This window comes from Phyllostomus discolor, chromosome 8, assembly GCF_004126475.2.
Source record: "Phyllostomus discolor isolate MPI-MPIP mPhyDis1 chromosome 8, mPhyDis1.pri.v3, whole genome shotgun sequence".
Taxonomy (NCBI): domain Eukaryota; kingdom Metazoa; phylum Chordata; class Mammalia; order Chiroptera; family Phyllostomidae; genus Phyllostomus; species Phyllostomus discolor.
This window is the reverse complement of record NC_040910.2, coordinates 48,996,778-49,011,996: the sequence shown is the minus strand read 5'-3', so window position 1 is coordinate 49,011,996 and position 15,219 is coordinate 48,996,778. Positions and strand designations below refer to the sequence as shown.

Here is a 15,219-nt window from a genome sequence, read left to right as displayed (position 1 = left end):
AAATTTGTGGGGTAAGTAAATGAATGACCCTGAAATTTCCCCACCTGCAAGCTCCACCTGCTTCCCTCTGCCAGAACTGTCTTCACCTTTTCCCTCTGCTGAACTGAGTCTTTCCTTTGAAAAAAAAATTATTTATTTATTTTTAGAGAGAAGGGAAGGGAAGGAGAAAGAGAGGGAGAGAAACATCAATGTGTGGTTGCCTCTCATGCACACCCTACTGGGGACCTGGCCTGCAACCCAGGCGTGTGCCCTGACTGGGAATCAAACCAGTGACCCTTTCATTCACAGGCCTGCTCTCAGTCTACGGAGCCACACCAGCCAGGGCTGAGTCCTCCCTTTTGTTTAGGTTTCCTTGCCATCTCTGCCAGGAAGCCCTCTTTGATTTCTCTGCAGCTTTTCAGAATAGATCTGGCTGTGACCCTACCCTAGCTTCACTACTCCTCTTGCAGTGGCCCTGGGCTAATCACTTCCACATTTAGGCCTCAGTTTCCCCATCTTTAAAATAGAGGCTGTAAGCCTCCAGAGGGTAGGGGTGGAGAGGGTTAACTCCAGAAAACTGATGTGTTTTGTAGCTCAAGAGTGTTGCTGGGCTGACAGAGATGATTTTCCTAATTAGCAGTAATTTTTATTTTTATTACAGGCTGTTCCCAGAGTAACTGGAGCAAAGCTTGGAAGGTATGGTGAAGTCTCAGCAAACAGAAGTCTGGGGCCCCTCTAAGACCTCCAGCTGGAGCCCTTTAATTTGTGCACCCCCCAAGGCAACTGACACATGAGCAGCCCATTGCACAGACTAGGAAACTGAGTGGGCTCCCACAGTGGGCAACCAGGCTACCCCCACCAGCACTCACAAAAAGGGGAGATCAGAAAGTGGTGAGGGGAGTCACCTGCAGCTTTCTGGGGTGAGGGGCCCAGGAGCATGCCTCTGTGGTCCTGGATAGGCAGACTGAGAGGCCCTCCTTGTATCTGACCCCTCATTTCCTATAGTAATCACCACCATTAACGATGATGCTTACCATCAAGGTGAAAGGGGAAACTGAGGCACAGAGGGGGAGTGGAGTGTCAGTCAGCCTGACCTAAAGCGGGGAGGGAGGCAGAGGTTGGTACTAACATTTAGCCACTCTTTTTAAAAATCTTCACCCAAGGAGTTTTCATTGCTTTTAGAGAGAGGAAGGGAGAGTGAGAAACATCAATGTGAGAAAGAAGCATTGATTTGTTGCTTCCTGTATGTGCCAGAACCGGATCATATGTGCCTGGACCCAGGATCGAACCTGCAACCTAGTTATGTGCCCTGACCGAGAATCAAACCCACAGGGTCGACGCTCCAACCAACTGAGCCACACCAGCCAGGGCGACCTTTAGCCACTCTGGACTCTGTTTCCCCACGTGAGAGTTGAGCGGGGCTGTCATGGGGTTCGTCGTGTTCTCAGCTGTGCGCCAGACTTGGCATACAGCAGGCACTCAGGAATGAGTGAATGAGACAGCTGGAGGGTGGTCCCATCTGACTCCCCGCCCCACCGACCCTGCACTGGCTCCTGTGACTCAGTTTCCTCACCAGGTCCCGGTTCAGCCAAGCTGGGTGGGGCCTTGAACGAAAAGGCCAGCGCCGGCTGTTTACGTTGCGGCTGGACGCTGGGCAGGGCGGTGGTGGGCCGTCCCTGGGGCCGGCCGCGCCAACCGGATAAATAGGCCCCGCGGGCCTGGTGGGCGGCAGAGAGCAAGCCGCGGTTCAACTCCCCGTTGCCGCCATGGTTCTCTCAGCTGCCTGCGTTCTCCTGCTCTCCCTGGGCGCCCTTGGCGTGTCGGGTCAAGGCCAGATCCGGTTAGGTGAGCCGCGCCTTCCCCCACGCCGTGCCCCTAATGCTCAAACTGACAGGAGGACCCGTGGGAGGCCTGGGGTCGCGGCTTTCTGGGGCTTGGGACAGTAAGCGGGGGTGTGCAGGGTGTAGAAAGCAGGCAGCTAGGCAGAGGCTCAAGGAATGGGGTGGGTGTCCGGGGTCCCTGCGGCTGTGGTGGCGTGAGGAGTAGCATGGGGGAGAGTCCTCATGCCTCGACACCCCACCAGCGCCCCCTGTTGGCTCAGGTGCAGACCTGGGCCAGCAGATGCTGCGCGAACTGCAGGAGACCAACGCGGCGCTGCGGGACGTGCGGGAGCTGCTTCGTCAGCAGGTGCGGGCGGAGGGCGGGGGGTGAAGGGTACAGGAGTGCGGAGGATGGGAGAGAGGCCTGGAAGTGGGGGGTCTGGGAGGTAGGGTCTGCGTGGGGGCGGGAGACAGGTAAAAGGGGTCCCGGTAGGGGTGGAGAGGGTCCTGGGTACCTGGTAAGGGCCCCCCCCAGGAATAAGGGGTTCTGTGGAAGAGGGTAGGGGTCCCCCAGGGGAAAAGGGAGTCCCAAGGAGGGAGAGGGGCTGGGAGGGTAGGTAGTGCGAGGGGGGGAGGGTGGAGAGGCAAGTCCCAGGGGAGGAGGAGAAGGACGGAACCCCGCTGACCACAAACCGTCCTCCTTGCACTGCAGGTCAAGGAGATCACGTTCCTGAAAAACACGGTGATGGAGTGTGACGCGTGCGGTAAGTGGAGTTAAGGAGGCAGAGAAGGGACGGCGGGACAGCAAGAAGCGGTGGGAAGACAGAAACAGAAACGGAGAGCAGAGGAGACTGGGAGGAAGAAAAGAGGAAAAGGACGAGGCTGCCAGAGATCGAGAGAGTGGATGAGAGGCAAACAGGGAGGGGAGACTGAGATGATGGGAAGGGGACACACAGAAAGAGGCAGAAGCCGTGCGGGAGGTGCAGGGAGGTAGAGAGACTCGGAGGGAAAAGCTGAAAAGCTGAGCGCAGAGCGGGAGACTGGAGAGACCCGAGGGCAGCGAGAGAGGGCAGGGGTGGGGTCCAGACGGACTCAGCCCCGGGTAGGGACAGGGTGTTGCTAGGCTCCGCCCCTGGGCTTGGTTGGTCCTGACTGCCTAGGTCCTCCCCCCACCCCTCGCCAGGGATGCAGCAGGTGAAAAACCCCGGCGTGAGCGTGCGCCCCCTACCCCAGTGCGCACCTGGCTACTGCTTCCCCGGCGTGGCCTGCACCGAAACAGCGAGGGGAGCGAGCTGCGGACCCTGCCCAGCGGGCTTCACAGGCAACGGCACGCAATGCACCGACATCAACGAGGTGTGCCTGCCCCTACCGCCCCGGTGATCCCCCAACTCCCTGCTACCCTCAAGATCTCCTCTTCAGCTGGGGGTGTTCACCCGGAGGATCCCTTCACCATCAAGGGCGCACGTCCAGACGACCACCCCACTGCCGGAGGTCACCCACCCCCACCACCTCCTTCGCCACCAGGGACACCCGCCCTGACAACCCCCTCCATTGCTAACGACGCCCACCCCAATGAGTCCTGTATCGCCAGGAATGATCCGCCCCACGACCCCCCTCACCTCCGGGGCTGGGCAGCCTCAACACTTCCACCACAGCCGGGAGCCCGTCCCGACGACTTCCCCATCGACTGGCACGCACGCGGGGACAACTTTCCCCCTCTGCTGGGGACACGCGTCCTCACAATTCCTCCCCCTGTCCATGACCACCCAGCCCACCGGGTCCCAGAAGCAGACCCCTTCAGGCGCGCCCCTCTCCCCTCCTGATCCCGCCTCTGTCCTACGTGGCACCCCCTGTCCAAGTGCTGGCTGATGACACTTGGACTTTCTAACTCTAAGCCTAAGAAAGCAGAAGGCATCACTGGAGGGGTGAGGGGAGCTGGGGAAGAGCTCCGAGTCCTCTGACCCTCCATGGCCCTTTTCCTCCCAGTGTAACGCCCATCCCTGCTTCCCCCGGGTCCGCTGCATCAATACCAGCCCTGGCTTCCGCTGCGAGGCCTGTCCATCAGGGTACAGCGGCTCCACCCACGAGGGCGTGGGGCTCGCCTTCGCCAAAACCAATAAGCAGGTGAGGGCCTTGGGGAGTGGCGCCAGGAGTTGGGGGGGCTGCACATTTTGCTTAGTAAACTCGTTCTCCAGCCTCGCCGCCTATACCCTGCCTCGCTCCAGAAAGAGGCGGTAGGGACTGGGATCTAGAGGGAGTGGGTAGGAAAGGGTCCGCGTCAGGGATGGCCGCAGTCGGTGGCGGATGGAGGGGAGAGGTAGCAGAGGAGACAGCGAACCAGGTCTGAGGTGTCTGCGTGGGGGCGGTAACCTCTGCGCTCCCTCCCACCCAGGTTTGCACGGACATTAATGAGTGTGAGACGGGACAGCATAACTGCGTCCCCAACTCCGTGTGCGTCAACACCCGGGTAAGGCCCAGGAGGAGAGAAGGTTGGAGAGACTGGGCAGGGGGTGGGGTGGTGCGCGCAGTGGCAGCGGCCCGGGCTCACCTTCCGCACGCAGGGGTCCTTCCAGTGTGGCCAGTGCCAGCCCGGCTTCGTGGGTGACCAAGCTTCCGGCTGCCGTCCGCGCGCCCAGCGCTCCTGCCCGGACGGCACGCCCAGCACGTGCCACGAGAAGGCCGACTGCATCCTGGAGCGCGATGGCTCGCGGTCGTGCGTGGTGAGTGCAGCCACGCGGGGAGGGGTGTGGGATGGGGAAATAGCGGTCGGTGACGCCGGAGCATCCACTCACCCCTCGCCCGCAGTGTGCCATCGGCTGGGCTGGCAACGGGCTTCTCTGCGGCCGAGACACGGACCTGGACGGCTTCCCGGATGAGAAGCTGCGCTGCTCGGAGCGCCACTGCCGCAAGGTGGGCGAGTACAGGGGGCGGGGCCAGCGCCAGCGTGGGCGCGGGTCCTCGCGGGGTGGGCGGGGCTACAAAACCACGCCTTTAAGGCCTGCCTTTGCGGCCCCTAGGACAACTGCGTGACTGTGCCCAACTCAGGGCAGGAGGACGTAGATCGGGACGGCATCGGAGATGCCTGTGACCCAGATGCCGACGGTGACGGGATCCTCAACGAGGAGGTGGGGCCAAGGCGGGGTCTAGCAGAGCTATGGGGCGGGCCTCAGAAGCGGGACTCGCGGTCCTGGGGGAACAAGGGGCTCCATAGAGGAGGCGGGGCCTCAGTGGGCTAATCTTGGATGTGACATTTGCTCCACTGGCTTGACTCCCCCTCCCCTCTTAACCGGTCCTGTCCTCCAGGACAACTGCCCGCTGGTACGAAACCCAGACCAGCGCAATTCGGACAATGACAAGTGGGGAGACGCGTGCGACAACTGCAGAACCCAAAAGAACGAAGACCAGAAAGACACAGACCAGGACGGCCGAGGGGATGCCTGCGACGACGACATCGACGGCGACGGTGGGGGCAGGGGTGGTATGGTGGGGGAAACATGAAACATGGGGGTCCGGACTCAGCAGGGGCCGGGGGCTCAGAAGCTGAAGGTGTGAGCTTAACTCGAAGGCCCATTTGAACCATGGACCTTGTTCAGGGGAGCAGAAAAATGCCTATGTTGGATGCTACAGGGAGGAAAAGCAACACATGGTCTGGGGTTTAGGGTCAGGGAGGTGTCCTTTTTCCACCTTGGGCATAGAATCTCAGGTGAGTGCATTCACAGGGCAAGAGAAGAGCCAGGTTCCTCCCTGGCCATCTATTCATGACGTCTGTATGAGTACTTGGGTTTAACTTTGCAGGAATTGCGCGCTAGGGGAGGGTAGGACTCTGGGCCAGGCTTGCACTTGCCCTGCGGAAGTCAGCCTGGCCCTGCCTAATCATGGGGTCCTGTCCGGTTCTCCTGCTTCTCGAAGGGATCAAAAATTCGGCGGACAACTGCCCCAGGGTGCCCAACTCAGACCAGAAGGACAGTGATGGAGACGGTGTAGGAGATGTCTGTGATAACTGTCCCCAAAAGAACAACCCAGACCAGGTGAGGGCAGGTCAGTTGGGTCAGACCCCCAGTGTGATCCCCAGGCTGTGTTAACAAGACCGCAGCCCATTCAAAGCAGCCTGAAGGGTGTACCTTTGCTCTGGAACTGGGCATGGGTTGGAGGCTTTTGAGTTCCTCTGCCCTGATTGTGGACCCCTGCACCTTCCTAGGGGGACGTGGACCATGACTTTGTGGGAGATGCTTGTGATAGCGACCAAGACCAGTAAGGAGGCCTTCTGGGATGGGTGTGGGGGCTCAGGGTGGGTGGCCCCTGCAGGGCCCTCTGGGCATCTCATTGTCTCTCTGCCCCACCCACCCACTCTAGGGATGGGGATGGGCACCAGGACTCTCGGGACAACTGCCCCACAGTGCCCAACAGCTCCCAGCAGGACTCAGACCGAGATGGACAGGGTGATGCCTGTGATGACGATGATGACAACGATGGGGTCCCTGACAGTCGGGACAACTGCCGCCTGGTACCCAACCCAAACCAGGCAGACTCAGATCGTAAGGCAGGGGTTGGGGCCTGTGGTGGGGATGGGACATGGGGAGCCACTGGGGCAGGTTTTGGAGTGGGCACAGTGGGGCCAGTGTAAGGTGTAAGTGGAGCTAGGCATGGAGTGGGCACCTGGCACTGACCTCACTGCCCCAGGGTCTCCCACCACCTCTCAGGGGATGGCGTAGGTGATGCGTGCCAGGGCGACTTCGACGCTGACAAGGTGGTGGACAAGATTGATGTGTGTCCGGAGAATGCCGAGGTCACCCTCACCGATTTCCGAGCCTTCCAGACCGTGGTGCTGGACCCTGAGGGGGATGCGCAAATAGACCCCAACTGGGTGGTGCTCAACCAGGTGGGAGCAGGGCCCAGCAGGTGGGGGTAGTGCAGGACCCTCTCTTGGGGTCCTGACCTAGGGGCTGGAAAGCCAAGGGCCCCATGGCCAACCTGATGCCCCTCTTCCTTTGACCCCATCAGGGGATGGAGATTGTGCAGACAATGAACAGTGACCCTGGCCTGGCTGTGGGTGAGACATGGAGAAGGGGAAGGCTCTGCAGGGAGCCGCTCAGGGGCAGGGCCAGAGGGAGGGTGGGGCAAGACCAGGTAGGGTCTGGGCTGGGGCAGGGTAGTTAAAGGCAGGTTTGAGGGTTCAGGGTCATGGCTGTGTCTTCTGACACAGGGGTGGGGATGGGGTGGGTCTACTGAGGGGGAATCTGGGCTCAGGGGCAAGCTGGACCCTGGAAGGGGTGGTTCTGTGGTGTCTAGGACCCCATTTGTCTGCCCCCCCCCAGGTTACACAGCTTTCAATGGCGTGGACTTTGAAGGCACATTCCACGTGAACACTGCCACAGACGATGACTACGCTGGCTTCATTTTTGGCTACCAGGACAGTTCAAGCTTCTATGTGGTCATGTGGAAGCAGATGGAGCAGACGTACTGGCAGGCCAACCCCTTCCGTGCCGTGGCTGAGCCTGGCATCCAGCTCAAGGTATGGTGAGGGGGTGTAGTGTGGCGGTGATGGAGGTACCAGGGTACCTGACCTCTAGTTCCATGCCCTCTACACATCTCCAAAGCCTTCGCAGTCCTCCAGCATCATTCCATAGACCTTAAACTCTTCCTTCCTGCTTCCAGCTCTCCTGGGGACTCCCACAGGCCCCACATCCTCCCAGGTCCTCCCGTAGGCCCTCAAACCCTCACCCAGCATCTGCCAATCATCTTTTGGGCCCTGAAACCCTTTCACAGAGCCCTAAGCTTTTCCACAGTTTCCAAATCCTTTTGCAGAATCACTCAACTATATCACACAAACTTCCCAGCAAATTTCCCAAATCCTCTAGACCCCAGTTTATCCCATAGATACTCCAAACTTCCTACAGGTCACTAAATCCTTCTGCAGACCCCCAAAGTTTCCCAGATTCCCAACCTACTCAGACTCCCAAATCCTCTCATGAGACCCCGGAGCACTGCTGTCCCCATGACCCACCTAGAAATCTCCATGTGGTGCCCAAGAAGGTGTCCTTGTGGGTTTCCCATCCCAGCCTCCTAAAGCCCCCATCATCCTTCCATGACCTGAAGCAACCGCCAGGGTTCGGGGGTGGGGGGGGCTCCAGGGAACCCATGCAGTCTCTGACCCTGGGCCCCTGTCTCTGGGTGTGTCAGGCTGTGAAGTCCTCCACGGGCCCCGGGGAGCACCTTCGGAATGCACTGTGGCACACGGGGGACACAGCGTCACAGGTGCGGCTGCTCTGGAAGGACCCCCGCAACGTGGGTTGGAAGGACAAGACATCCTACCGCTGGTTCCTGCAACACCGGCCCCAAGTGGGCTACATCAGGTGGGCACCTTGCCCTGCCTAGGGACTGAGTCCCTGCTCCACTCTGGCTCCTAGGAGAGGCTCTGAGGGCCTCGGTCCCCTCATCTGCAAAGCAGAAACAATGTGGCAGCTAGAATGAACAGTGACTGGCCCCAGGGCACAGTACCCCTCCTAGCGCCCAGCACACAGTGGGGCCTCAGCGAGAAGGTGAGGCCTCACCCCCTCCCCATTTCTCAACCCCTGCTCTGTGCAGGAAAGTCCAGGCGCTCCGCTTCGTTAGCACCTCCTGTGTGCAGGACCCTGGATAGCTCTCTCTCACACAGAGAAGCTGAGGCACAGGGCAGGGGCAACCCTACCTGACCTGAGTATGGGCCAGACAGGAGGGGTCTATGGCCCCCACTCAGAGAGAGGAGGGGGCTCATCTTTCAGGGCAGGATGCCGAAGGTCTGAGGGGCTTCACAGTCCCCTGCCTCACTGTCCCCTGCCCCCTGCAGAGTACGGTTCTATGAGGGCCCTGAGCTGGTGGCTGACAGCAACGTGGTCTTGGACACGACCATGCGGGGTGGCCGCCTAGGTGTCTTCTGCTTCTCCCAGGAGAACATCATCTGGGCCAACCTGCGCTACCGCTGTAACGGTGAGCGGAGGGAGTAAGGAGAGGGGATGAGAAGGCCCACCGGGGAGCGTGGAGTCTGCCCTGCTGGCCTCGCCCTTTCTCACCCTCCTGTCCTCTCTCCTTCCACAGACACCATCCCAGAGGACTATGAGATCCAGCAGCTGCTGCAGGCCTAGGGACAGACAGGGACCTGCCGTTAGATGGTGGCCACCCTCAGGGCAGAAGCACCAAGGGGCAGCCAGCGTGGGGGAGGGAGGAGATCAGAGAGGATAAAATAAAGTGTGTTTGGCAGGATGGCGGCTGTGGTCTCTGCTTTGGGGAGATGGTAGGGTCTGGCCTCGGGGAGTGGGGCCTGTGGCGGACCCCCCTCCCAACTGAGTAGGAGTGTCCAGCCCTGACTCAGGAGGCCCCAGGCCTGCTGCTGCAGCCCACCCACCCCCAGAATGTCTGCTCCAGGACCCTGAGGGGTAGGTTGCTCCCCCTACAAAACACAGGTCCCAATAGCTGGCTATTAGGGGGAGGTGGTAAGGGGAGCAGGTCTGTGTGTCCACATTCACATGTGCTTTTGTGTGGCTCTGCCAGGTGTACCTGTGACACCCGTGTTTCATCTCTAAGGTGGAGAACGGGGGCAGGAAAAAAGGGGAGGAGGCAGAGACGAAAACATTGGGTTTTTATTAGGTTTCATTACAAAGGATGCAAAGGTACAAAGACAAAAGCGTCCACGCCAGAGGACAGGCAGGGGCCGGCTGAGTGCACCCTGAGCCGCCCGCCCCAGCCCGCCACGGGCACCCACACGCACGGCCCATGGGACATCCACAGCAGAGTGTACATGCTGGGGGGGGCAGAGCCAGCCTGGCAACAGAGGGACACAAGTGGGGTAGGGCTCAGACTGATGGGTTTGCATATATTAGAGGTGCCACCCAGCCCCTTGGGGGCAGTTCCTGGGGGGGAGCAGATGGGGGGCAATGGACCTCGGCTGCCAAAGCCTTCCCTCCCGGGACCTTGTGGGGGAGGCTATGGCAGTGTCCCCTTGTCCCAGTGGGCAAGAGGTCAGAAATGACAGGCTAGGGTGAACTGGGCATCATTTGTCCCAAATCCCACAACCCTGTGAGATGGAGGCAACACTCCCCTCCTGCCCGGGCACATGCCACATGTCCCTGGCTCCTTGGATGGGCTGTTGGGACTGGCCAGGAGTGTGGAAGGCAGAGGGAGCCATTTGCAGCCAGCATCACCCTGATGTCCAACCCCTGCCCCTCACTCTGGGAGGGACCCTGAGACTCATGGGTCTGAGCCAGTGACAGGAGGGAAACTTAGGCCCCAGTCACAAGGGTCCTGTTTCTGCTCTCCATGCCCTCAGGAGGAGTAGCCCAGTGTCCAGCCTGGGGGTGCAGGTTGCCCTACCTCCCTCTGCTTGGGAGTGGCCAGTTGCCTGTGGCAAGAAAAGGGTAATGAGGGGCAGGAGCCCCACTCGGCCAGTACTCCTGAAGGTATGTCACCAGGGCCCCTAGTTACATCTGTACTGTGAGACTCCAGGAGGTGGGCGCCCAGGGTCCCAAGAGAATGGGTGCAGAAATAGACCCAGCTGCCTACTTACTCCAGGCAAGCCTCCCAGAGTCGGCGAGGCACTGAGTCTTCCCCCAGCTCTGCAGGCCACGTGGGGAGGACTCAGTAGCCACAGACCTCCTCACCTGGAATGCCACCTGCAGGAGCAATGGGCCAGGACCAGGGTGCCCAGTACCCTTAGTCTTGTGGCCCCTGTACCTCAGTCCTACACTGGGCTTTATCAGAACCCAGGAGCTCCTTTGTTAGCACCCCAGTGCCTCCAGACTTTACACACACATCCCACATCGGAGAGGGGGTGCCTCCTGTGGAAATGCAGAAAGCTGAGTTCGGCAGGCAGGGGATTTGGAAGGGTATTTGGTTACAAACCAGCTCAGGGTCCTGGAGGCCCCTTAGTGAAAGTCGCTCATGGGTACTCATCAGACCCAGGAGGCCCAACAGACTGGGGGGGGCCCCATACTGGATATCTACCCCTGGCAGGATGCATGAATGGACATGGAGTCCCTTGCCCTCCATGCAGCATCTCATTTGACAGAGGTGACCTCACCTACCCCACTGTGACGCACAGGCCTCACAACAGACCACCCCTCTGGGCATCCTTCCAGGAGCTCAGCAGATAAAAATTGGGTCAAACACATTAATCACTCAGAACCCTCCTTCACTCTGAAAACCCAAGAGCAGAGAACAGCACAGAGAGGCTTCACTTGGGGAAAGATCCGAAGCACACATCCCAGCCCCCAGAGGCTGGTCCCAGCAAGCCCTGTGACCTACAGTGGCAGAGCTGGACCCACCCCAGTTAGGGCTGCTTCTGCTGTGGCTTCACCAGCTTTTGGATGTGTTGGCTGTGGGTTCCCAAATTTTGCTGAGGGGAAAAGTTGGGAACCCATCCCCTGAGCTTTCCACTGAGGGTCTCAGTTCCCTCTGCCACCAAGAGGCTGGCACTCACCCTTCTGCCCAGAAGTGTCAAGGGAAGGGGGCTGCAGGACGCTCCAACAGCGCTGCCTGTCTTCCCCCTGTAAGGGCATGGAGGGGAGGTCAGCATGGGTACCTGTGATGGGGCTGTGACCCCAGCGAGAGCCCGCCTTCTCCTCCAGTCAGCCCTGGGCACAGCCCTCTTCTCTGGAGGACACAGAAAGGCGCTGACCCTGGTCTCCATCCTCAGCCCACAAGCCGCATGAGGGAGCAAACTTACAGCCCTTGATTTGAAGGGCAGAGGGTAAACTGAGGCAGTGGGCACAGGCTTGGTAGCTCAAGCCCCCCCGGGGAAAGGTCTGCACAAGCTGAGGTGGCTCGGCTAAAGCTGGGAGCACTCAGTGGGGGTGTGGCGGGGGGACAGCCGGGCTGGCCTCTGAGCCTGTCCATGTGGACCCAGTGTCCAGGTTTGAAGTCCAGGCTTGCCCTGAGCTCGTGAGTAGGACATGGGTGGCAGGTCTATATACAGGACACAGGCCCAGGCCCGCCCCTCATGGCACAGCTTGCCTGAAATCACAGTATTTTTCACATCACAAGTCAAAGGACTGATTCCCTTACGCTGTCTTGACTCAGAAAGTCTTGGCAACTCAAGAATAGTTAGTAGAGAAGTGATATTTAATAAAAAAACAAAATTCCCTGTTGCAGACCCCGGGAGGCCTCCCAAGGCCCAGGAAGACATGGGGATGCCTGGCCTCTAGCTCCTGGTGGCCTCGCACCCCCAGCCCAGGATAGCTCTGCACCTGTGCCTCTCACAGGCAGAGGCCGCTGGTCTCTCCTGCCCATCTGCACCCAGAACTGGCACTGAACAGATGGGAAGCGTGGGCTGACAAGGCTCCCTCACTGGATCCCCAATGCCTTGCTTGAAAATTGCATCCAGGAAGGTTGCTTGTAATTTTATTAAGGCCATTTTAAAAAAGTTCTACATACAAGTCTAATGGTAACCAAACTCTTTTATGTACATGTAGATGTTCTTTAAAAAAAGTCCCCATCTCTACCCCCAGTCCCCACCACAGTAAGAGGACAGGCCCGGACCCGGATGGACTGACAAGGTGCTCCCCCAGCCCAGACAGCAGAGGCAGGGCCAAGTGATTGAAGAGGGGGGACTTCCCACACATGTGGCCACCCAGCTGATACGTGCTAACAGCCTGGCCAAGGAGCAAGAGGGAAGGACAACTGCTAGGATCAAACCCAGCTTCCATACACAGAGGTGAGGGCTCCCAAGGCCCAGGCAGGAAGGCGGCCGCAACACCACAGAAAGACACACCAGGCAGAAGTGTCGGCCCAACTGCAGGCGGAGGAGCAAGTCAAGATGCAACTTCGGGACTAAAACGGAGGCTCCTGCTCAAGCAGCTGACAGAAAACAAAGCCAGCCCGCCACCCCTCGAAGGGCCTGGAGGTCAGAGGGAGGGTCACCTCTGCCTACCAAGGCACTCTGAGAAGCAAGCACCCAGAAACCTACCGCTAAAAGAACACTGTTCGTTGCCCTCCAAACCCAGCCCTCCCAGGAGGAGCTACACAGGAAGCGGCCGGAGGGGATGAGTGTCGGTTTTCTCAGGGTGGGGTGAGAGACAACCTCGTCTGTGGCATCTGGGGGCAGAGGGGCCACAGCTGCTGCCAGTCTCAGGGTCCGGACACCCGTCACCGAGTACTGGTGGGCACCCTCAACAGGGCCAGGCAGAGAGCCAGGTCTTCTCAAGACCCTTACTGAGAGCAGTGGCTCCTTCCCAGGAGTCTGGTACGTGGCCAGAAGCAGAGGCACCTCCAGCCACTCCAGCTTCTGCCAGAGTCCCCTGCCTGACACAACCCACCCTTAACTGGGCTGGGCAGCCACTCAGCCCTTCTGTTTTGAAATAACTTGAGGTGAAACTAAAGAGGCCAGGGTCACAGTTCAGATTGTAGACTGCTTCTGGTCAGCTTTAAACAATGTATAACAGGATTTCTGGAATAAAAAGATGCTCTCCGGCAAGTGTTGGCTTGAAGTAGTCAGCTACTTGTCTACAGCCAAAACAGAAATAACCAACCAAAAGAAACAACAAAAAAATCTAACAAAAATGCCCTGACCACCCCTGTCTGTAAATAACAGTAACAGTGGCCACAGTGCAGAGATAGAAAGAGGAAAGCAAGTCCTATCACCTCCCAGAAATGACCCGACTCCACATATGTTCCCTGGCAGGCCCTGTCATCCTGGCCAGGGGACCCCTGGCAGAGGCAGCCCCAGAGGGACCTGGAGTGGGGGGCAGGCGAGGCAGGAGGGGGCTGGGAAGATCTAGCTGTTCAGTTTACACCTTTGTATCCACCCCTATGGGAAAGGGCTCTAGCGTCCTGTGTGCTCAGAAATATAAAAGCAATCAAAATAGTGTTTATTTTGCGTTGGGTCTGTCCCTCTCTCTGGCGCCCTCTTCCTTTGGCAGGGGGGTGGGGCTGGCTCTCTACCTAACCATGACCTGGGGGTGGCAGGTGTCGGCAGGACCCGGGACAAAGGAAGGCAGTGAGAGCTGGACAACAGTCGGAAATGCACACCCGCCCACCACAGCGTGGACCAGGCCCTGGTGCCCCCAGGCCTGTAGCCCTGCCCAACACGCTTGCTGCATCTTACAGGAACTGATGGCTCAGGGCCTGGGGTGGGAGGAGAAAGAGTGTGCGCAGGGGGAGTCCAAGGAGGCAGCTCACAGCCTCCCACAGGAGATGGACAGCCGAGGGGGGCAGGGGGTGCTTGGCGGCATTGCAAGCTCAGAATCACAAGCTCGGCCGTTTACAGGGACAGTGTGTGCAGTCCCTGGGCTCAGGGAGACTCCGTTGGGACCACTGACCAGCGGGGTGACGGAGCCGGGGCTGGGTGATGGAGTGCTGGGACTGCACTCACAGACGGTCCATCCGGAAGGTGTCCTCAGTGGCTGGGTCGGCCAGGACCATGTCAGGGTCATTGAGCATGTGCAGTCCGTCCAGGGTCAGGGGGTCAATCTTGAGTTCGTCCAGGGGAAACTGGCTGTCAGAGTCGAAGCTGACATCGCCGACCCCGGCCAGTGTGCTGGTCAGTTCTTTAGAGAGGCTGGGAGGGGACTCTCCTGTCACTGGAGGGAGGGGGGACACAAAAGTCAGTTCATTCTTGGTTCCCCACCCCCTGCTCAGGGAAGAGTGCTTGGGCTACCCCAGGGATGCTCACTGGGGATCTGCCTTCCAGGGGATACTGGCCGTGTCTGGGGTTGTTTTTAATCGTCATGACTGGGGAAGGGGTGCTACTGACATCATGCGGGTGGAGACCAGGGGTGCTGCTGAACAGTCCACAGTGCACAGGACAGCCGCACCCAGAGAACGATCCAGCTCCAGACACCATGTCAGAGATGCAGGCTGGGGTGTGTGCATCGAGGTACCTCCCTTAGGCTTGGAGGAGGTCTGCTTCCTCTACAGAGACCCAGGTTAAACCTGGACTACTACTTCTACTTGTGGGGAGTCTCTGAGCCTGTTTCCCCATCCAAAACCAGTATGAAAGTCCCCATCTTTCTGGACTGTTGGGGTCATCAGGGGCACTTGGTCCTCCTCAGGCATCTGACGCACCCTCAGGGAGAGGAGGAATATTGGGTCTGCAACTGGGGGTTTAGGCCTTGAGGGGCTCTAGGCATAGACCCCTCCATCCTGAATATGTGAGTGGGGACCACCAGGCAGTGTCCCCCTCAACCCATAATAGCCCTGGCTTATAAGGAAATTGCTTCCTTCTTCAGCAAAACCCAGAACCTTTGGGAGGAAGCTGGGGGCAGGGAGGATGGGAGGGCCTCAGAGGTCTGGGCTCTGTGCTGCATGGAGCAGGACTTCCTCACACATGCTGTGCACACCCCCCTGTGCCTGGGCACTGTGCTCAGGCCACTGGAAGCACTGCACCGCGTGCAAGCTGTTATATGTCTATTAGCTGCACAACAGTACCCTGCTCACCTACATCCCCAGTACA

The 15,219-nt window shown here is 59.2% G+C and overlaps 2 protein-coding genes across 10 annotated transcripts in view; one reads left to right on the top strand and one right to left on the bottom strand.

Moving 5' to 3' along the window:
- The first annotated feature begins 1,383 nt into the window (after positions 1 to 1,383).
- LOC114503147 (cartilage oligomeric matrix protein) lies at positions 1,384 to 9,038 on the top strand. Of its 3 annotated transcripts, none has more exons than XM_036032613.1 (19): positions 1,384 to 1,824; positions 2,087 to 2,166; positions 2,512 to 2,563; positions 2,983 to 3,152; positions 3,786 to 3,923; positions 4,192 to 4,266; positions 4,361 to 4,519; positions 4,605 to 4,709; positions 4,817 to 4,924; positions 5,103 to 5,262; positions 5,709 to 5,827; positions 5,998 to 6,050; positions 6,153 to 6,334; positions 6,500 to 6,678; positions 6,801 to 6,849; positions 7,115 to 7,311; positions 7,980 to 8,152; positions 8,626 to 8,765; positions 8,874 to 9,038. In XM_036032613.1, exons 1-19 carry the CDS (start codon positions 1,746 to 1,748, stop codon positions 8,918 to 8,920), a joined length of 2,265 nt encoding a protein of 754 aa, XP_035888506.1. In that variant the 5' UTR covers positions 1,384 to 1,745; the 3' UTR covers positions 8,921 to 9,038. The 3 variants fall into 3 exon arrangements, with proteins under 3 accessions (XP_035888506.1, XP_028376370.1, XP_035888504.1); XM_028520569.2 differs by having other exon boundaries at positions 2,081 to 2,166; XM_036032611.1 differs by having other exon boundaries at positions 2,063 to 2,166.
- Positions 9,039 to 9,395: 357 nt separating this feature from the next.
- CRTC1 (CREB regulated transcription coactivator 1) overlaps positions 9,396 to 15,219 on the bottom strand; it is a 59,902-nt gene continuing 54,078 nt past the window's right edge. For all 7 annotated transcript variants that reach the window (XM_036032604.1, XM_036032606.1, XM_036032607.1 and 4 more), the window contains one exon: positions 9,396 to 14,347. In XM_036032604.1, the coding sequence (XP_035888497.1) occupies positions 14,136 to 14,347 (212 nt within the window). In that variant the 3' untranslated portion in view covers positions 9,396 to 14,135. The remainder of the gene's footprint in view (positions 14,348 to 15,219) is intronic.

Coding starts and splice junctions, on each gene's coding strand:
- LOC114503147 (XM_036032611.1), top strand. CDS start 1,746: ATGGTTCTCTCAGCTGCCTGCGTTCTCCTGCTCTCCCTGGGCGCCCTT. Junction 6,850..7,114: donor TGACCCTGGCCTGGCTGTGG/GTGAGACATGGA, acceptor GCCCCCCCCCAG/GTTACACAGCTTTCAATGGC. Junction 8,766..8,873: donor CCTGCGCTACCGCTGTAACG/GTGAGCGGAGGG, acceptor CTCCTTCCACAG/ACACCATCCCAGAGGACTAT.